General features: G+C 27.9%; 1 protein-coding gene across 3 annotated transcripts; it reads left to right on the top strand.

Moving 5' to 3' along the window:
* The first annotated feature begins 3,786 nt into the window (after window positions 1–3,786).
* LOC114128091 (uncharacterized) lies at window positions 3,787–22,641 on the top strand. 3 transcript variants are annotated; one of them, XM_050202173.1, is made up of 12 exons: window positions 3,788–4,004; window positions 4,209–4,302; window positions 5,743–6,088; window positions 6,159–6,594; window positions 7,130–7,153; window positions 7,390–7,491; window positions 7,601–8,164; window positions 11,043–11,241; window positions 11,345–11,663; window positions 18,648–19,093; window positions 20,744–21,428; window positions 21,987–22,641. In XM_050202173.1, the coding sequence occupies exons 8-12, from the start codon at window positions 11,055–11,057 to the stop codon at window positions 22,423–22,425; spliced, it is 2,076 nt and encodes a 691-aa protein (XP_050058130.1). In that variant the 5' UTR covers window positions 3,788–4,004; window positions 4,209–4,302; window positions 5,743–6,088; window positions 6,159–6,594; window positions 7,130–7,153; window positions 7,390–7,491; window positions 7,601–8,164; window positions 11,043–11,054; the 3' UTR covers window positions 22,426–22,641. The 3 variants fall into 3 exon arrangements, with proteins under 3 accessions (XP_050058133.1, XP_050058130.1, XP_027848314.2); XM_050202176.1 differs by lacking the exons at window positions 6,159–6,594; window positions 7,130–7,153; window positions 7,390–7,491; window positions 7,601–8,164 and having other exon boundaries at window positions 3,787–4,004; XM_027992513.2 differs by lacking the exons at window positions 3,788–4,004; window positions 4,209–4,302; window positions 5,743–6,088; window positions 6,159–6,594; window positions 7,130–7,153 and having other exon boundaries at window positions 7,288–7,491.
* The last annotated feature ends 906 nt before the right edge of the window (window positions 22,642–23,547 follow it).

The raw sequence follows: 23,547 nt of genomic DNA, 5'->3' as shown, positions 1-23,547 counted from the left end.
CAACTAAAAGTATGGTTGCTATCCAAATTGAAGCAAATGATGACTGAAAGAACAATATTGATATTTTATTAGATTTTTATCAAAAACAGTATGTACCTTGGTTGTTAAAATAATAAAAATATTATTAATTTCATTAATTTAATTAAATATTATACCACATATTACACTAGCAAAACTTGACAGATATTTATTAAAAAATACATTAATTTACTTCAAAATTATTAAAAAATATTATTATTAAATTTATTTAATTATAGGTAGGTACATTTTAAGAAAAAAATATTTTGAGTATTCGAATTTATAAATATGAATTATAAATTATATTTAAACATCATAGTCTTCTGTTGGTGATACAGTGAATAAATTTTCTACTTCTTTAATAAGTGGATTTTGAAAATTAACCAAGGATGCACAAAGTTGAAACACTAAGGACGACTTTTTAAACAATGATTTTGGAATGTGACTTAAAATTTAAAATCCCTTTAATCGACTAATAGCTCTTTCAACGTGAATCCTAGCACGAGCAATACTTTTAGTTTTTTCAACTTCACTAGGTGTGAATTATGAAAAAGTAAGAAAAGGGGGAATGTTTAAAGAAACCCCATCAGGTAAAACGTCTGATATAAGAAATCCTTTGTCCGCCAATATAAGATCACCCGGCTCAAGTAAACTTAAAAATCCACAATGATTCACAATTTTCTTATCTGAAGTTGACCCTGGGTACAAATTGCTAACAAATGTAATAACACCATTAGGTGCAATTCAAATAAGCCCTTTTAGTGTATTTTTATGTTTGTATGAACTGAAAGTAGCTCTTTGGTGATGCAATTGATGAGGAATGTCACAGGCTACTTTAGTCATCCTACAATTTTGAAAGCTTACAAAACAATTTGGCAGACAAAGTCTGCTTTTGGTTTGAGAGGCACGGTTTCCATTAATTTTTTAAATAATATTTCATGAAGTAAAATTATAAATGTTAGAATAATATTAGAAACTGTCAATTCACTTGTATTGAATCTAAATGCAATATCTTTGTTAACCAAATTTAATCTTAATTTAAGAAAAGTTATTAAAATTTGATCTTTAATTGAAAAACATTCCACTTTTCAACCATTATAGTATTCAAATTCTTCAACTCCACATAATTCAACAATAATATCAAACATCTCTTTAGAAATACCAGTGTAAAAAGTAAAAATATCCTCATTTTCACAGATAGAATGATAGCCAAATTTCTGAATTTTTAACGACTGGTTTTCTAATTCTAAACTTTCAATTTTTTGATTCAAGAAATATATTTCAGCATCAGTCACTACATTATTATGGTGAGTATTTGATAAATCTGCATTACCATCACAGTTACCATCATCAATGTCATTATTCATTTCATCACTCAAAAAAATCTTCCTTTTCCTATAAACACAAACATTTTACATGTTCAAAAAGAAAAATCTTAAACATAAATTGATGATACAACACTGATTTGAATAGATAAATAAATAAATTCACGTACATGAATTTATAAATGTAGATGATTTTATTTTATTTATTTATTTATATCCAACAATAGATTACAATTTAAGGTACTAGAATTGGTCATCTTAGGCTACCCTATACCTTTTAATTTTTTCTGGAGACCTAAAATCCATTATAGCATTTTCATTCCAGGCAAATATTGATGGACCATTTTCTTTTAGTTTGTCCTTGAAATGACAACTACATAGACGACTATTACCAGTTGGTGTAGAATCAGCTCGCCTTAAATACATTTTACTGTTATAACTTAAAAGTTTTGAAGTAGGTACATATAAGTATATAACCAAGTTAAAATGCATCATTAATTTACAGTTAAAGTTGATATAAATACTATCTAAATTTTTTATGATTCAGTTGTTATATAATTATATATTATATTTATAAGCTCCTTATTTGTCAAAATATGGCAAAAATGGTAATTTATATACAAAAATAATAAAACAAGTTAGTATTTCAAAACCAATATTTCTTAAAAATGTCATCTTTAATATATCTTTAATTGATATAATTGAATTCAAAACATAGTACATCCTGTTTTTGAGGTAATATTTAAAATATCTTCAAAAAATAAAATGCCAGTTTTCCAATTTAGATGTAGATAGCTTTTATTCGAATCACAATTAATATGACGTGTTATGGATTCCATCATTCTCTGAATAGAATGTATGGATATAAAATTGTTTATAACTCTTCAACCACAGACAGAGTGGTCTTAGATTAATGTGAAAAGAATAATATTAAATTACACAAAACAAATTTACTAAAATATTTTTATAGAAACTGCAGTCAACAAATTATATTAATAACAAATAGCTTAATGAATTTCAAATTATAAGATGTGATTGGGATCAAAGAATATCTGATAGATATTAAAAGTTTTGTGGGTCCAGCAGCAATTGTTTGTTTCAAATTATTTTTAGTAATACAAGATGGAAGAGCTTTAAATGATTACAAAGAGTGTACCTAAGAAAATATTATAATTATTACCTTGTCACATTGAAGAAAAAAAAAAGGCACTGAGATTGCCTAATAGTCAAAACAAATATTTAATATATTAAAATATCAAATTTCTAATTTATCCATGGTATAAATTAAGATAATATTAAAAGTAAATCACATGTTTTCTAAATTTTTATGAAAAAAGACATCAAATGTAAATTTTAATATCATACTAGCTGTGACACCGTGTAGTAAGCTTCTGCATGATATTATTTTATCATGAGCTTCTGTTATACATTTACAAACTCGGAAGTTCTGAACACTGAGAAGATCTACTTTACACCGTGGAGCGTGGATTATACTTTAATAAAATCTATACAATGTTATAATAATTTCTATACACTTATATTAAATATATAAGCCATAGATACCTCATTTACATTCAGCCATTGCCGCTGCCGTATTTACAAAAAAAAATAATTCCCAAAATACTTCAGTGGCAGCGTTGTAGGTAGTGAGTGTTAACATTGCCCTGCTAATATGAACAGGTTAAATACGCTAATACGCTGCTGACATTGTTCAATTTACCGCTCTTGGAGAGTCGGGCAGCGGCAATGCGAGGAGCATGGTCAGCGTGAGTGACGTGTTTACATGCTCATGCTGCCCACTTCCCTGCTCACTGCCACGAAAATAGGCTGAATGTAAATGAGGTATATTATTAAAATTATTAATTATTTATCATGGTTTTAACTTATCAAGCATCATGTAGACATGATGCGGTTATCTCTATCAGTAAAATGCAAATATGTCGGAGTAATATAATATAATATCGTTATAGTTTATGTTCGAAGTAATTGATATCGGAGCAGTGTTATGGTTGATAATAAAAATTTTTGTTCGGAGTAATACAATGTCTTAGTAGTATATAGTCGTAGCACTGGTGTTATCCCTCATAGGCCGATGTTTAACCTGTATATCTTAAATCGTGGATAGCAGCAAGGAATAGAATGATATAAGATTATCTTAAATCGTGATATATAGATTTCGTCTATTCTGTGATATAGCCACAATCACGGGCTAAGATATACCATCATTTTTTTATTATTATTATTATTATTATTATTATTATTATCATCAACGAGTATCTTCTAATATTATCATTATTATTATATTAATTCGTGTCCACGATATAAACTGTAGAGAATACATAATATCCTATAATATGTATGTTGTTATATATCTATATATATACATCAATGTATTCTGTGGTATTAACCTTGTATCATGATAAAATAACACCTCATAGCCTATGTAATCTATATCGTGATTCGTGAATGCCTTTGCCTTACGGCTATAGACTACCTATAATACTTTAGCGACTTAATCATAGCGTATATACCTAATACCTACCTATATACTCTAAGGACTTAGTCCATGATGACTGCCGTAGAAAATTGTGATAATCACGGATAAGATAAAAGCCGCCTATGCAACCGTGCAATATTCAGCTTCTTGTGACCATGTAATAGGTAATAGATTAATCCAGTATCTAAGATACTTAGGTAATAAATAATAATGTTTATATATAATAAATTGTATACTGATATATAAAGCCCTTTAGGTAAATAGCTACCTATTTATCTATTATTCTCAGATAAATTAAAATTATTGAATAATTATATAAGTATAGGTGTTTGTATATAGTATCTTTAAAATAATGTCAATTTCCATAGTTTTTAATGACCACGGTAACGGATTATTCCACAACCAGAATGCAAACTATTGAACGTCCGTTGTTCATTAAAGATTAACGATTAGTTAAATAAGGTAATTAAACAAATCGCTTATTATTACCATATTATTTTATAGTATAATAGTTAATAGTTATTATTTAAATGATTTAAGTATTTAAGTCCCAAATTCCAATATAAAGTGTTTAATATTTTGTGCATACTCTGTAGGATAATTATAAATTATAATCTATAAAGTATATAAGTAAGTAAATAGGGTATACGGTGTACCGGTATACCTATTTTATGTCATTGTATACCTACATGGCTTTTTTTACGATTATGAATAATTATAGATCGATATATGTACCTATTGTGGAGTTTCGAATAAAAGATTTTTCTTTATTTTTAACTATAGCAATTTATTTATCAAAAATTTTAAGAATAGACACGAATATTAATATTATAAAGATCTACCTACTTAATTTTTTTTTAATGGTAACATATCAAAGTACGTTATTTTTAACGGATTTTAATCTATTTTTATTATAAATAAATGGCTTGCTAAAACGGATTGACAGTTTAATGTTTCGTATCCTGCAGCCTGCAGGAATTTAACTATAAAGTATAAACAATTGATTATTTGAGATACCCTTAAAAATGTTTAAAAATATTTTTTTAATATATATTATATTACCTCTATAATAGAGCTATTAGAATTAATTAAAAATAAAGTTGATTTTACTATTATACAATTAAAAATTGTAATAAAAGTAATTGCCATTACAAAATAAAGAAACACGTCATTTTTCGTATTCTTAAAATCCGTATTATCGGTCTATAATCATTAAAAACCATGATGAGTATTATGATTTATGACATAAAGATAAACATTTCAGTAAAAACAACCTTTGATTTGCATTTGTCTAGGACAGGGGTCTCCAACCTACGGCCCGCGGGCCGGATTCGGTCCGCCAAGCTTTTTGCACCGGCCCGCCAAGCTAATTAATGTTTTGATTGTTTTGAAAATATATAAAACAAATTTTGAATTATAAAATAAAAAATTATATAAATAAACATACATTTTTTAAATAAATCTTATCTATTCTTATTTATTTCTCAATTTCATAACCTATCTATTCCTAGATAGACAATAATTTTTTTTTTTTTTTTAGACAACACATTTCTAAAAATTTTGGCCCGCGATGCTAAAGCGTATACCAAATTTGGCCCACCGTAAAAAAAGGTTGGAGACCCCTGGTCTAGGATATTCCATTTCCATTCTTAGATAATTTTATTAATTTTTAGCATATTTATTATTAATATATTGTATGGCCTTTTAGTGTAAATTAAGAAATTGAAAACATTGTTTTCATAATTCATTTAATCATAACAGTTAGTGCTGCAAAGCCCACCAATCATCATTCCTTCGGTACTCGTTAAAATTTATAATTTTTCACCAGATAAAGTTATAGTGTTATCCCTTGCGGTCACAAGTTACTATAAGTTAATAGTCACGTTATATTGGTGGTTATAGGTGACGGACTGGAAGTTTCGGCAACGGCTCGTAAACTTCGCATCACCCGTACAGACTTCCGAAGATGACTGTAGAAGACTGAAGAATCTATCACAAATTCATAACGGCGACACAAGGTGATACGAGACAGAGCACGGACGAGGTGCACGGCGGTATGTCACCCAAACCGTTTTCCGGCCATCACTCACGGAGAGATGAGATTCGAAGAGGAACGATGATGAACGACGATGACCGGTTAGCGGTACCGGCATGGGAAACGATTTCGCCCCGACGGTACCTGTAGGACTCCGGCGGCAGCTCAGGCGACGACTCGTTACGACGATGACGGCGGAGACTTTGGCACGGGGTGAGTGACGATATAATTTTGAGTTAGACGTCAGCGGAGCCGGACCCACGGGAACTCTACTCGTTTACAGGGTCCGGCGGTTCGTGACTATGGCTGTTACCGGGGTTGATAGACACGCCCGTCTATGGGAAGTCAGGCCAATCAAGGGGGAAACCTTAGGAGAGTATATATCAGGACCGCGGCGCGGCGCGTTGTGGTGCGGTCCGTCGACTCTCTTGTTCGTCCCGAGACGATACGCAGCCAACTGTGTTGTGTCTCCGGTGGCCGTCAATTGCTCAAACTCTCAGATCTTCGATCTGCCGTTTCGGTCTCCGTCGCCCGTCGAAAAGTCGTCGTCTGTACCATCGTCTGATAAGCACACTATAGCCGCTCGCCGTAGTCAACCGTAGGCTCTTGGGGTCGAAGCTGTCGAGCCTCCCCTGCCGTCTCGTGGTCGTCGCATTATCTCGTGCTCGAGCAAACCCATACCGTGGGCCGTGACCCTCGTCTACCAGAACGTTGCAGAGGTAACCTGCAGTGGTCTATAACAATTCGCTTTTACACTATTTTGCATCAATTCGCCTCCCTCGTATCCTCCTCCATCTAGTTTAGCCGATGTACTTTTTTTTTATTACTTTTATTAATTTTTTTATTCTTTACTAATTATTTATACTTTTTTTCTTTTTTTTTTTTTATCAAAGATTTTACGTATTTAGCAATTATTTATCTCTTTTCTTTTTTTTCATTAACACTTACAAAATACTGTTTGAGGCTTTAATGCACGTTTTTTTCTAAGGAATTTTTTTTTTTATTATTGATATACATAGTACATACCTTATTTTGACTTTGTTTTTTTATAAAAAAAATTATAAACTTAAAAATTATATTTATAAATAATTATTGTTTTTTTTTTTGTATTTTCGATAATAGAACAATTGATTTTAATTGTTCCAAAATTAACGACTATACTAAAATCGTTTAAATATTTTCAAAGATTGCATATTATTAGTTAACATTTAATAATTTAAATAATACAAACATAATTCATTATGATTACTATAGCTGGTGCCTGGAAGTTAAGTAACAGTGAGTATCACATAAAAATTAATTAATTATATTATCATTTACTAATCACAATATGTTTTTTTTAAATTTTTTATATAATATCTATTTTTGTGTAATTTTAATAGACACAAGTATGAAATTTTCTACATACCTATTTTGGTATTTTTCCAATATTATTATAATATAAAAAGTTAATACAAAGATACAAAGATTTATATAAACTTATGTTAATAATACAAGTACTTTATTGCACATAGAAACTTAATAATCCACTGTTTGCCACCCTGATGGTTGATACATATCCGCGGCAATTGCGAGCCTATACAATGCAGAACTGTATATTAAATACGGTTACCTATGTACGTATCGTAATATATAATATTTTTATTTTAGTATACTAATTGTATACGATTGTTTCAAAGATCACTCCGATGGGCATGTGTTATAATAATGTTATATTATGCGCAGGTTATTTTAATCATTGCCGCTGCACGATTTTGGATCTTATATATTATTATGATGATAAGCGTGATATTAACACAGTAAAACCTATAGTAGTAATGCTGCAGCTGTACATAGCAGTGGCGGTGTCGCGGTAGAAATATTAATAATATGGCACAATGCGCCAATACTGCGCAGACACGCCAGTCGTTAATTCCGCAGTTCAGGGCTTATTCTATATTCTTATTTTATCTTTATTATGGCTATATTATAATGGTATAATTATTATATTATACAAACCTATCTTATTTATTGTATATAATATTTAGTATAAAACATGTATAGTATTGTGCGCAATGTATTGGAATATAATATAATATATTTTATGATTTATCTTTTTTTATTGTTATTATTTTACTCGAATAATGCTTAATACAAATTTATTTTAATGGTAAAATACTCTGGAAAAAATAATAGTGTTTTATTTTTAATTTTTTTTATGTGTGTGGGTGTAAATGTTGTAAAAATGTTTTAATTCATATAATTATATTATATAACTATCTATTTTTAATTTTAACGTGAATGCAACAAGTAAGTAATATATTATAAAATCACATATTTTTTATTGAACAAATACATTACAATTATAAATTAGTGGAGCCATAGAAGGGATCGCTTTGGAATAATATTTTATTTTAGTACCTCCAACCAGGAGCAAGGTCCCAGGCCCCAGCTGGAATAGTTGGATAGTTTAATAATGTATTATTTATTATTTTATCGATTATAAAATATAAAATAGGCACTTTAAACCCTAATAATCTATATTCTATTGTTATAAATCGTAAGTTACAATAGTTGTACCTATTTTTACTTAATTAAATTATTGATATAAATTAATGTATATGTATGAATGTATGATATAAAATATACATAAAGAATACATTTGAATAATCAAACATCTATAAATACTGTAAAACGATACGATATAAAACGATATGATATAAAACAATATACATATTTACCCATGGGCGTAAACGAGGAGGAAGGGTTATGAGGAGATGGATCCCCCATGACCTTTTTTTATAAATAGGTATACTTAAATACTTTATATATTATAACGATAATAGAAAAAAATAAAATAATTTTTTTTACGAAAACTAGCTAGTTTTTAGGATATATATTATATCCCCTCCTCCCAGTCCTCCCCGATGAAAATTTCTGTCTATTGTAAACACAACCTGTCAACTTGATGTAATGTACAAATGACAATAGTTTCGGGAAAATATATAAATAGCCAAATAAAAATTAATAAATACCTATAAATTATAGTGATTCCTACGTAGAATAAACATTTATTTCAAAATACATATTTTATAATTAGTAATTACATAACAATAATTTTTAAAATAAATGTATATTTATAGGTTAGGTATCAAATTTATTAAGAATTTTCATAAATTGCATAGTATTTGTTTTAATATATTATTATTTATTATAAGTAAATAACCTATTTTAGTTTTTTAAATAGTTGCAGATTATTAAATAAAACATAGCTGATAATTGAATAATACATATATACTTATTATACTCATAGGTGTTATTCTGTCATAATAAAATAATTCATAGGTATTCTATTTAATATATTATATACTTATAAATATAATATATATAGTCATACATTAATTTATATTTTCTGGTTATAATATCGAAGATCAGGGGGCATTAATGATTAATGTATCATCTATTGATTTATTTATATTTTATAATAACATAAATATTAAATTATACATGTTATGGCCAAGTTATAAGGTATTACAGAATCATTTTTTTATTTTGTAATTTTTTTATCGTCAAAGGAAGTGTAATATAGGTCCGGTTGATAAATATACAAACATTACAAACCTATGATTTTTCTTTGTTAGAAATATTTTAAAAGTACCGAAATGTTGATCTACTTATTGTTGTTCTTAACCATTTTTTATAACTTATACTCGTGTAAACATTCAACAGTATAAAACAAATATATCTAATTAAGATCTCATGTACTGTACTAAGTATGTACGTACCTAATTATAATGCTAGTTTAAAATATAAAATAAAAATATATATTGTTTCAGTTTTTTTAACACCTAAATATGTACAATATAATGTATACAATTGAACGTATATTTTTAAATTTATTAAAATTTGAAATTCGCCTAAATAAAAATTGAATTATTTTAATGTTTTAAACTAAATACCTTAATAGTACCTAACCATAAGTGTGTATACTATATGAATATTTTATATTTTATTTCATGAACTTTCATCGAATCATCACATACTTATAAATAGGGTATTTATTTATTCATTATAACTTAAATAGTTGATTTTAAAAATAACACTTTAATAACTAATAACTAAAAATATATATATATGTATATTATAACCAGACCTAATAATCAGTATTTAACTAACAATAGCGGTAGCCATGCAATAACTTCAACATTGAAACTGTTATTTGATTTTTTTAAATTAAATACCTACTAAATATCTTAAGAAAGTTAGAAATTAGTATTAATGTTGTTCCTTTAGAAAAGATTAACATAATATATTAAATAAAATGATTGAACAAAATAAGTGGTTATTCAAAAAGGTTCCTATATTGATACTAAATTACAAAAATGTTTGATGTAATGATATCAGTTTACCGATTATTAAGAAAGTCAATAATTTCAAAATTCTCATACGTTCAAATTTAGTTTGTAAACATAATTTAAGATACTATATATATTTTGTTTTCCACGCCGTCTCTTTAGAGTTATACACGTTTCACTTTTACCAGAACGGCCTCTTAACATCGTATTATTTGATTACCCACATATTTTATTTTAAAATAAACTAATTAATAATACTACTAATTGTTAATTCAATAAAATAATAATAATTATTATTATTATAGTGGCGTGTTAAATATTTATAAATCAAGAAAGCCATTGTATAACTCAACCACTTCTTAAAATGACAATGCGTGTAACGTCCCTGATGTTTGTATATTGTATACCTATCGTTTATTTTACCCTACCACTATATATCTAATTAAACTCATTCATTATCCACCCTTGGACAACGCCCTACAACACCACCTATTTTCTAGTCTATTAATCTAGTATACATTTCAATCACGATGTTTAGAAACAAAAAATTCTAAACTTCATTCCACTGAATTCATAAACTCATATAGCTGTGGCTTGGAGTGGGGGGAGCTAAAATATTCTATACATTTACAATTATTATGGTTTTAAGGGTTTTGTAATTATATGAAACTATGAAAGTATTATAAAAGTCAGGTATAGACCTTAAATTTAGGCCCCCTCCAAATCTCAAACTATTTACACTTATATAGGTATAAAATATAAATGATAGTCATTATTTATTGAAAACCTTGATTAATATTTATGATTTTTAATTGTTTGTTCTATTTTTACAGAACATTTAAAGTATGACTGAAAAAAATAATGTAAGGAAGTGTACAAACGATGCAATCAAAATTATTCTATACGTGATTTTTATGACAACTTTGTTTTTACTATATTTTAATGATAACAATTATGAAATTGAAAATTCGATAGATTACCATTCTGCTGAATACAATTCATATTATAGAAAAGTCATCACAATTGAAAATAGTAACGTACATTTTGTAATCTTATAAAGTTATAATATATCTACAATATTTACTTTAAGCAGGTATTAGTTATTCAAATAATTTTATTTATATTAATTTTATAGGTTCAAAAATATCAACTAAAATTGATGATAACGTGAAAGAAGGGTATGTTGTGTGGAATGATAATTGCCGAATACCTAACATAAGTGCCTATGACAAGACAATAAAAAATTTAATTAAAAAAAGCAATTCCCCAAAGTGTTTTTCAACATTACCATTAACCAGCGTGATCCTCGATGTAGATAAATGGTCTTACACTTTTAAAATTAACCATGGAGTTAATTCACAAATTTCAAAATCAATTGTTAATTGCTGTTATTCTCCAATTATTCGAAATGATTTAAAATTTAAGAATAATCCAAAAGATGATGATCGTTACAAGTAAGCATTTATATATACAAGCTCTTAAACTAAAATTATTTTAGATTATGAGTAGAACTAGTAATTCATATAGATATTAAAATCATAAGTAGGTATGTTTTCTGTTTGAGATCACCCGTTTGTATAGTTAAAATTAAACAAATCCAGTTTTTGACGAAATCGATTCTTTTGAATAAACCTCGAAATCGAATTATTGTAAAAAATTAATATCTTTTCCAAATGTTCATAATATTGTGATCATATTTTATAAATTATATAATTTCAAAATATTTTGAGTCATTTATAGACATAATTTTGATATTTTCATTTTATGTTTAAAAATGACGATAATAAATTATTCACTTATAGCAAAAATGATTGAAAATTTAATACAAAGCTCCACGCGCATACCCTGCTGATTTATTGTATTAAATAATAACGAAAATTTATAGCCACGATAATTTTTATAAGTATAAATTTAGAATTTTGATAAAGTTTGTAAAATCTCTAGAAATTTCAAATTATTTTGTTATTAGTAATTCATACAAATTGTTCTATGTTTTTATCTAATAAGGTTTGAAAATGTTATACAAAAAGTAATTCTTATTTACAGACATTTTATGTTCAAATTTAAATCTTAAATGAAATCATATTATAATATTTAAGCTATGAAAGTATATGAACAACAGTTAACAATATTCCTTATTTTATTATAGTTCAAAAAAACTGTTGGAATATAAAAATTTAACGTATTATTGTAATTTATATACAATGTAATTTTTTGATAAAAATTAATTCATCATACTCTACTATTAACAGTAAAATAAACTATATAAATACGAGTAGAATACAATATAAATTATAAAAATTACTTTTAAGCTGATGGTCTATTTTCTCTCTGAATCGTTTCGTATGCAATGTCCATTGATATATCATTATTGAATTCAAATTTAACAAACTTCATCATAGTAATCCACTCAACTTCTACCGTACAGCAAAGCGGTACTCACTTGGTTCTAAACACAGTTTTAACAATAGTCAATAGACACTAAGAAACTATAATATAGTATTTAATTATTGAATATAGCGAAATACGTAAGTATTTATATGAGTAAAACTAATGTACATGAAGTCCTTCTTTTCTATACTATGATCAATTTATTTGAAAATTATGTACTCATTTTATGACAAATTGATTTTCAGAATCAGCAAGCCATTTCATATCCCGGTATAAAATAAATTAGACAATTCTAAAATTTTAAACAGTTTACAAGTAGTTTCAAAATGGTTTGCTGGCATGACTGCAGAAAATTTATTTATTTATATTTGATTCTTAACTAGTACCAACCGACAACCATTAAAATTTGTAAATTCTGTATTGTTTATTAATTATATATATATATATATATATATACATTCAACATTGAAATTTAATAATACAACTTGAAAACATTTTACATAAGCTAGGTGACTACATAGTACATATTATTAAAAAAATATATATAATATTGTGAAATAAATGTAGTTATATAGTGGCCAAGGCTGTAACTGGAGGTGGGTTAGGTCACCACCCTTAATTTTTAAAGGTAGAAATATTTTTTTTAGTATTAAATAATTAACTATTATGTAAAAAATTGAATATTATTATGACGGCTTATGTTTTTAATAAATATAACAATCAAATTTTTTATTTTTAACGTAAAAATGACAAGTGTTTGCAGCATCTATATTTGAAAAAATGTTGGACTGAATACAATTGTATTTATGTTTATATTTGCATTCCTTTATTCATATTTATTATTTAAATACATATTGTTGAAATATTTAAATTATAATATCATTAAAATAAAATAATAACATTATAATTTGATTTATGTTAGTGCATATTTTTTTTCTTTTACACATGTATTAATTTCAAACAATTATTCCCACAAATAACGGACGAATTTTAGTGACCGAAAGTGTCTGCTATTCAGAGATTTCACTTTGTATAATACATAAACATAATTAATAATATGAGATTTAAAAATTAAAATATTAAAAATATTAACGTATAGCGTTTAAACAATATAATATAGATATAGATGTTTTATATAATATAGTAGAAATAATTAGAAAATAAAAAATCTCGTCAAAGTCAATCAGTACAACGGGGGTGGCCAAATTTCGGCTCTCATAATAGTCAGATGCGGTTAGCTTCCTATTTATGAAATCAAAATTTACTTACTATTGTTATAAATTTTAATTTTTGGTACCTAAGCGTTTATTAAAATTAATCAAATTATATAAAATATATTTATAAATATTTTGACTCTTGGCATAGTTGTATTTGTCTATGTGGCTCGCTAACACGTTCATGTTGGCCATCCCTGCAATATAATATCATTAATATTAATGATCAAGGACTATGGGATTCGCTTGTCACGCGCTTGTGACACTTGTTAGCATATTTTGTCTGTGATTAAAGTATGAAAAATACACAATTTATAATAAATTTATTATGTTTATACTTTATACCATAAACGTGACTAGAGAAACCTTCATTTTAATACGAAATGTGCAGATTATACGTATTACTTATTATTGGTACATAGTCACTATACATAGAATACCTACTTAAATCATCACTTATTAGCAATTTACCATATAGGTAATATTAATTATAAAACTTACGAGTATACTTACCAGTATTTTATTTTATTTTACGTTCACATAATTCATATACGTGAAACCAACATATTTACATCATGCGATTAGCGATTATAGGATGTTAGTAGTTTTATTTTGGTTCTACGTCTTTAGTTCAAATTTATAATCAGTAATATCTTTGATAGACAATTTACCAATATCATTGAAACATACCTTCACTATATAATATTATATAAGTTGTCAATTGTCGTATAAGATAATACAGTTTTTCAAAATTATCAATCAGTAAAATTAACTAAATAAGTATATAACTATAAAAGATATTGCATAAGTACACTTATAACTTATAATATAATGTTATTGTTATGAATTCCTATAATTCTGAGATTACTACCAATATTCACCAATATCATAAAATAAAATTGAATAATAAAATATGTTACATGTATAACTTATTACTCAATTGTCTCAAAGCGTTTACATTCAGCAGAATTTTTAACAATAGTTAAGATTATAATATTAATGTCAGACTCATCTAAAGACCAAAGATTTTTGTATAACATACCTACATCATTATTTATCAGTGACTGTCAAACGTAAGCATTTGCAATCTGTGGATATTCATTATTCATAGTCAAATGTATACAAAAATAGTTAATGCTATTCATTAATAATTTATACATTTCTATTCACTGTAGTCACTATACCTAGTATCCAGTTAAATAATATCAATAATGTACTGTAACAGTCAAGCATGCCGTAAATTGGTTACCCCTGTTTTAATATACACTATTTTATGCTTAGGTATATACTATATGATTTGTATGATAATTATTAAACTCGAATAGTTTAGTTTTGTGGTTTTTAATTATTTTATGTAGGTATAATTTTTGAATAATTAGAATAAGTAATGACTAATGGATTTGAACATAAAAGATTACATCAAAATTCAGTAGGTATAACCTACAATGCCTAATACAAATTATTTCTCATGAAAAAAAAACTAAGTATGTTTCAAATTTAATTTTACAAGCTAAGCACTTTAAAATTCGCATTTAATCGTTGTTTAAAATGACGAAACATAACCATAATTTGTTTACTGGATATTAGATTCATTGCTGAATAATGAGTCATAAAATATTGTGTCATTGCAATTTGCAGTATTATTATAAGAATAAAGTATTACTCCCATTATAGTTTGCGTATTGGCCAATAAAATATAATTTCTAACAAAACATAAATAAATACACTTATTATTTATTTACATAAATAAAAAAAGTACCAAACAAGTGATGACATTACATTATTGCAATATTATATTATAAAATATTAAAATTCAAGACTAATAATTTACATTAAAAATAAGAGAAATCGTATAATTACTATAAACTATTGAAGTCCAGAATTTTATATTTTTACATAATATTTTTGTATGTAACAGCTTGATACTCGATGATAGTAGGTAAAAAATATAAAAGATTTGTTTATCATACGTCATAATGTAATTTAACAATGGCGAATACTGACTCTGATGTATAGGCATGGTCATTTATCATAATGTATTATATTTCTATTTAATTTATAATTAATAAATAATACACAAGTTTGTATTTATTTATAAATAAGACTTTAATTTTATTTATATTATATACAATAGCACTTACTTAAATAATACTATATTAATTGTAATTGACACTTGACTAACTCTTTTAACTAAAATAAAAAAAATGCCATTTACTCGTACACGTAAATTGTATAAATTACGTTAAATAAGCTCAACAGAATGAGCATGCCCCGGGGGATTAATACGTGGCAGCTAGTAGAGGGGGTCTCGGAGTATGGTTTTTTTACAACGATAATAAGGGTGGTATCATAGATATTATCTATAATCTATGGGTGGTATAGCTTGCGCACACATCTATCATTAAATGTTAGAATAAAGATAAACACAGATACCTAAGTAGGTATAACAGAAATAAATGAATTCGTGTAACACATTATATTTCTTTTAAAATACGTAATATATTATTGATTATAAAATAATTTTTATATTTTGATTAATAACGTTTTTATTTCTAATTCTGAGCATGTCTAGAGAATTCGTCACTGTTAAATTTAAATATATGTGTAAAAATATAATTTTTTATCTTATTTTTTTAATCTTTTTATTACAGAAAAAAAACCTCGGCAATTGAGGCCATTAGTCTGACAGACAACAGTAACTTAAGTTATTAGGTACATTCTTAAATTTGATAGATATTATTATTCAGCACTTAAGTCTTAAATAAAAGTATAGTTCATATCTTGTTGTAGAAATTAGAGTTTTTTTAATACTTAATTAAATCATGAATAGAGTTTGGGTCTGAGCTGAAAAATTTTTGTTTATCGATTAATTATTATCTTACTTGTTTTTGTATCAAGAAAGTGTCGTAATATATCTACTATGGTAACACATATATAAGTATGTGTATGCCACTAAATAATTTTAACAAGATTAGTAAAATTATTATTATATTATTTTATAAATTAAACTTCCAAGTTCCAAATGATCGTCTTCTTGTAAGATAGTAGTAGGTACTTTACATAAATATTTGTATTTTAATGTTAAAGAATCATAGTATGACAATGTAATATATGTGTGATAATATTGATGATGATAATAATTTGCGTATTATATAAAAAGTATAATTAGTTTATAATTTATATTTAATAATATACTATATATAAGGCCGGCCAAGGAAAATAAGCAGACGCCTAGGTCGGCTCTAGTTTAGGTGCGGAAAATTTTAAATGAACAAAATTTATTTTTAATTATTATATTATTTAGTACCAAATACCAATATAGTAATGTTAAAATTGCCTAGGGTGGTGAAAAACCTAAGACTGGTTCTAATTAGATACTATATACTATGAGACATTGAATTCGGAAATTAACCAAAGGCTAATAATTAATGAGAAATTAGTGCGTATAATCATTGTTTATTATGGTAATAAACGAAGTACTATACTTCTAACTATAACAGTTTTTCAACCATTATCATTATTGTAGATTTTATTCAGTTTACTCTGGGACCTATATCACCTATGTATGTAAGTCTTCTTCAATGTGTCAATAAATTATTATTATTTTTTTAATTCAAGTGGCAGTTATTTAAAAATCTCAAGAGCCACTTCGATATCAACAAAATGCTTAGTAACTGTTATAGTGTTATATGTTTTATGATTATTTGATTTTATATTTTAAGTCAACTGCCAAAGAGTTTTAAATGCGTTTTTAATTGTCTTGAGAAAAAATTATATTTTATTCATGATAAATAAATATAAACAATACAAACTATATAATACCTAATATATGTCTACTGTCTGGTACTCGTATAGTATAGTAGGTAATAGAATATTGTTTAATAGTTTAGTCTATAACAGTGGTTCCCAAAATTTTTCCCATATAACCTTTGGGAAACACTGGTCTTTAGTATACAGTTCAAACGGCAATTACTGTTGCAAGAGTCTATAGACTAGACTACATAAGAAATAAACTCAAAACTGTTTATACGGGAATGGCTATAGCCACATAATGATTAATTAAATGAACATTAAAACATTTAAAACATTGTAAAAAAAGTCTGGTTTATTATAATTATATATTATACTATGTCTTTATCATGAAATATTTAAGAATTGAATTTAAATCAATTATATAATACATAAAAAATAATCTTTTCATTTGAAGAGGAAATACGTTGAATGTTATTAACTTATTATATTGCTAAAAATATTTATATATATTAGTGAAAAAATTGTATACATCTATTAATCTATCAATATTAAAATGAGTTTTATTCATCACATTACGCAAATTGTAATTTATCCTAACATATATATTTTTATTATTATTGTTATATTTTTACTTTTTCCATACTAAAACTATTAATGTTGATATATCACCAATTTATTTATTCACTTGTCACACCGTTCTAGCAATACCAATAAATAAATTTCCGATTGCCGTCTGGAGTTGATTATACAAAAATTGAAAATATATTGTGCTTATTTAAAAACATATATAATATGAATCTTATATATAAACGATGCATTATCCATGTTTATACGTCGGTTTTTTGATATTTAGTTGTATAGGTAAAACTGGTACAAGTGTTTTTAAATTAAGATTATCGAAAAAGCCGACAGGAACACGTATAATGTAATCATAGAATTTATGGTTTATTTTTACAACAAAAAACAACGAAATTATATTTTAAATGTAGAAGACAGAGACATCGAATGTATTTGTATAGCGTCCCCTTAGGTTTTAACTTTTAAGTAAACATTTTAACTAACATTTGATCTATTTTTTAGAGTTGAACCAAAATGTTATCCCATCAACGATTCAGAAATAATTCCCAAATCAGTCGAATACATGATGGTAACATGTGAATTGAGACCAAATGGTGATAAATTAAAATCGACGGTTTATAAAGATATTCATGCAATGGTGATTGATAAAGGTCAGAGACGATTCCTAAATGCAGATATCCCAGATAAACCTAGCGTGCTAATAATATCCATTGATTCACTGTCTCGCTTAAATCTTATCCGATCAATGCCTATAACATATCGTTTGTTGGAAACCCATGGATTTATGTCACTCGAGGGGTACACTAAAGTTGCCGACAATACGTTTCCAAACGTTGTTCCAATTTTAACTGGTATGTTTGTAAATCAAATGACTAAACGATGTTGGAATAGTCCCAAAGATGAGATGGACGAATGTCCATTTCTGTGGAAAGATTTCAAAAAACGAGGTAATTAACTATTATTATAATAGAACTTTGACATATATATACCTACTAACTTAATACCTTTATAAATATAATTATATCTATACTCAATAAGACTATAAATATTAAATATGTAATTATGAACCGTTCATAAAAAATAATTGGAAATTTCAATATATATGGATATTAATTTTGTAATAGTTAATAAATAATAAGATACCTAACCTATATATTTTTTAGTCATATAATATTACTAATATTGCAGTAATATAGTAATCTTCGTAATAATTGTTGCTGAAATTGAATATTTAGTAAATTTAGTAGACTGTATTTTGCAAGCCCATTTATATTTTGTATATTCAACGATATAAGTTTTTTTTTATTCATATCATGTCTCATATCACTCAAATGACGTCCGGATGTCCGGTTATTGCCTCTTCAAATGTTTATGGCTCCATATATACGATTACTGATTACTGATTAGCAATTAGTAAACGAATAATGATTTAATAATGTGTCCGGGGGTTTTAATGTATATTCTTGTAACATATATTACATTAATATCACATTTTATAGTCAACAATTAATGTCTAATACTTGATACTTCATCCTTGATATTTTATATGTTCTTTAATCTGAATCGATATTTCTATAAGTTTTAATTTGTCATTAAGACATTAACTAGATATGTTTTTAAATATACTCGTTAATTTGTCAGACATATATCGTCTCATACATAATGATATTGTAATTAATTTTTAATACCATACTCAACAAATATATGCCATTTTGACTTTTTGACATTTTTGTTTTAAAATGATTGTATTTGTATAATGTATAAAGAACGCCACAATCATACAAAACTATGTTTTATGTTCGACATGACTTTAAAATATAGCTTATCAGTATATAGGTTATTTATTTTTGCAAGGAGGAATATCGTCTTCATAATTGTAGGCTTTAATAGTAAAATTATAGTTCTTATTTTATACCAATAAATTAATATTTAACATACAAGCAGTGGCGTCATTAACATTTTTTTTAACACATACATTGTTATGTATTCTTGCCTAGAATTTATCCAATTTTCAGGCTAACCAATTTAAAAAATGGATTATTGAAAAATAAGAAGCTTCAGCCCCAATAGTGTTTTTATAAAAATTAATAAGATGGCTTATTTATTTCTGTACTAGTGTCTAGTACTTACTGATTCGGTCTATAATAATTATACATCTTACTATATAGTTACTACTCAGCAAATATCAATGTTTTAGCTGTTCAACGGCCGTCTTGTATTTTCTTTACACTTAAAATTTTGATAAGATATACGTTTATGGAATATTCAATATTGTCGTTTGACATACCAGTATACAGTATACCACACACCATTATATTACTATATGTTTAAAAATTACAATTTTCGAATAATACTATATTAATATTATGAATTGTTTATTTCAACAACTGTCCATAAGGGCTTGCAGGGGGTGTGATAATATGATAATGAGTTAAGACACTTAGATAGTTAGATAGGTAGGTATTAGATATAAGAACAAAATATCTATGTATATAGGTAGGTACCTATGATTATAACGTTATATTACATAACACGAGTACTTTATTATTGTACACAAATCTTAATAAAATGTAACAGTCGTCCGCGTGTCACTGCAGGTTACGTCACGGCTTACGTGGAAGACGAACCCAACATGGGCACTTACAACTTTGGAAAATACGGATTCCGAAACGCGCCGACCGACTACTACTCGCGGCCGTACATGCTGGCGGCCGAGCATTACTTGCCGGTAGTCAAGTACGACGGCATGAGCTTCTGCCTGGGCCCTCGGTCAGCGCCCGATCGGGTGTACGCTTACGTGGAGGACTTTGTCAGGTTGCACAGACACCACGGGTACTTCGCCGTTTTCTGGCTTAACACGTTCAGCCACAACGACGTGAACACGCCGTCGGCGATGGACCAGCGGACGGCCGGCGCCCTGTCCAAGTTGCTGGACGGCCGTCTGCTGGACAACGCCGTCACCGTGGTGCTCAGCGACCATGGACTCCGGTTCGGGGCGATACGCGAGACGCATATCGGCTGGCTCGAGGACCGGATGCCTGCGTTTTACGCTCGTCTGCCAACCGGATACGTGACAGCGAGACCCAGCCACCGCGCTGCGTTAGCTGCCAACAAGCACCGATTGACGTCGCCGTTCGATCTGCACCTAACGCTCAAGCAATTATTATTCCAGCAGCTCAACGACGACGACGACGACAACAACACCAACAGTAGTCTTCCGGTTGCTATGGCCGAAGGCTGTCCAACTTGCCACAGCCTGTTCCGTCTGGCCGACGCCAACAGGTTATTGTATATTTTTATGTATAATATAGAACCATTCGGCTGAGGGGGAGGGTATTAAATCCTTACTATATAATAAGTATAATATTATAAAACTATTTTATAATAATCTAATAACAATCCCGGCAGCTGAATATTTATTGAGGAAAATGTATTACACAATATATTGTATAATATATTATACTTAACAAGAACCTAAACATTATATTATAAATTAGTCCTGCTACAAATTAGAATTTGGGGGCCTAGCCGCCTAGGAGCAGATTAGGTGCAGGTATGCATAAATATAATTTAGTATCGAAGTCTTTGGGGTCCTTTCATGAAATGATGAGGCCTCTTGGGGGGTACAATGCACCAGTTATATACACCAGTGGTGTATATAGATTATAGGAATTCATTTTGGGGGTCACGTCACTGCCCCCGACGTATCCACTAGTTGCGGCACTGGTCCTGCAGGTGGTATAGATATAATACCTACTGCAACTCATTGTACTACATTGTACTTACCTAATTATATTTTTGTAATATATTATATTGTCCCGTTTTTCTTTGTTTGAGCAGATCGTGCGAACAAGCGGGAATTGCGCCGCATTGGTGCACGTGTGACGAATACGAAGAACTAGACCGGCGTAGCAGGATAGCAATGGACGGCGGAAAGTACGTGGTACGACAGTTAAACGCGTTGCTAACAAAGTACCGAATGATGGTACGTAAGGGGTACGCTTGCTCAAACTTGTCGCTCAGAAAAACAGTGTCGGCTCGGAGCAGGATGAATCGGGGAAACGGTCGTCGCGAATACTTATTGGTCGTAGAAACGTTACCGGGCCGGAGCATGTTTGAGGTGACCGTCGGACAGGAAGAAGGCAGTGGCGCGTTCGGAATGCTCGGCGACATAAGTCGTATTAATATGTACGGGTTTCAGAGCTATTGCACTGATGACTGGAGACTGAAAAAGCACTGTTATTGTGTGAAAAAAAATCGGAAGCCTGATGGTAGTTAGCGGAAGCTGTAAGTGGCACCGCTTCAACTTGACGAGTGTATAAAAATTATTCTTGGGAAGTGAGCCCTAATAGGTATACTCGTCCTGTGACGTAATATTGTTGATTCCATTTAAATTCCTATTTATTTTTAATTATAAATTATTATAATAAAATTATTTATTGTGAGATAATGTAACATATTAACAAATACACTTCATAAAATACGTAACAGGTCAGGCATGCAGTCTACCATCTTTTTAAAAAATATCTATGCGTACCTACCCTTTCTAATTATATATCCTAATCAATTAAGAAATTTAAGTATAGGTACGCATACATTTTTACTTTTTTGCACCAGTGTCCTTTATTTTTTTTTGAAGACTGGAACTTGAATAGGTGTCTTATTACAACATTTTGCAATTTGTATGCAATTTATTGAGATTGTATACAATATCTCCAACAACTTGTAGCGTTGATTCCAAACTAGTAGTTTAAATAGTTTAATAAAAACTATTAAAAGAACTCCATGTTAGTATATTATGTTGTCTCCGTGACTCTATCCTATAAGCGCAAAACATAAATAATTTGTTTGTACAGTACCTATTCCCTATACACAAACTTTTAATCGACTCATAATTCATATTATCTACATTATATTTTTATATTTATACACATCACATAAACATAATATGTAGTACCAATGAATGAAAAATAAAATACGTAATATCTCACGTGTATAATTGTTAAATAAATAAATTACTGATGTATTTTTATTAATAATCTATATGGCCGTGGTGTTGTCATACAATTGTCTCATTGCTGCAACGCGATGGTAGGTTCTCATAGGTGATTATGTTTGACGTAAAGCATAAGAAATAATATTAAAATTATAAATCTTTAAATTTTTGAGTTATTTCTATTAGCATTAAGGTACCTATTTTATTTAAAATTGTATACCCAATTTTTTAACCAGGTATCATTAGTTTTTTTTTTATAAATTCTAATTTATCCTACAAAAAACTTTGATTTGAAAATGACTTTTAATAAAATTATAAGAATTCAACTATTACTTTTCATGTCAAAAAATGTTTGTACTACTTTTTTTTTTATTTAATAGATTTGCTTTGCTTATAATATAATGA

The sequence above is a fragment of the Aphis gossypii genome, chromosome 1, assembly GCF_020184175.1.
Source record: "Aphis gossypii isolate Hap1 chromosome 1, ASM2018417v2, whole genome shotgun sequence".
Lineage (NCBI taxonomy): Eukaryota > Metazoa > Arthropoda > Insecta > Hemiptera > Aphididae > Aphis > Aphis gossypii.
Note: the sequence above shows the minus strand (reverse complement) of the source record. Positions and strands in the feature narration are given on the sequence as shown.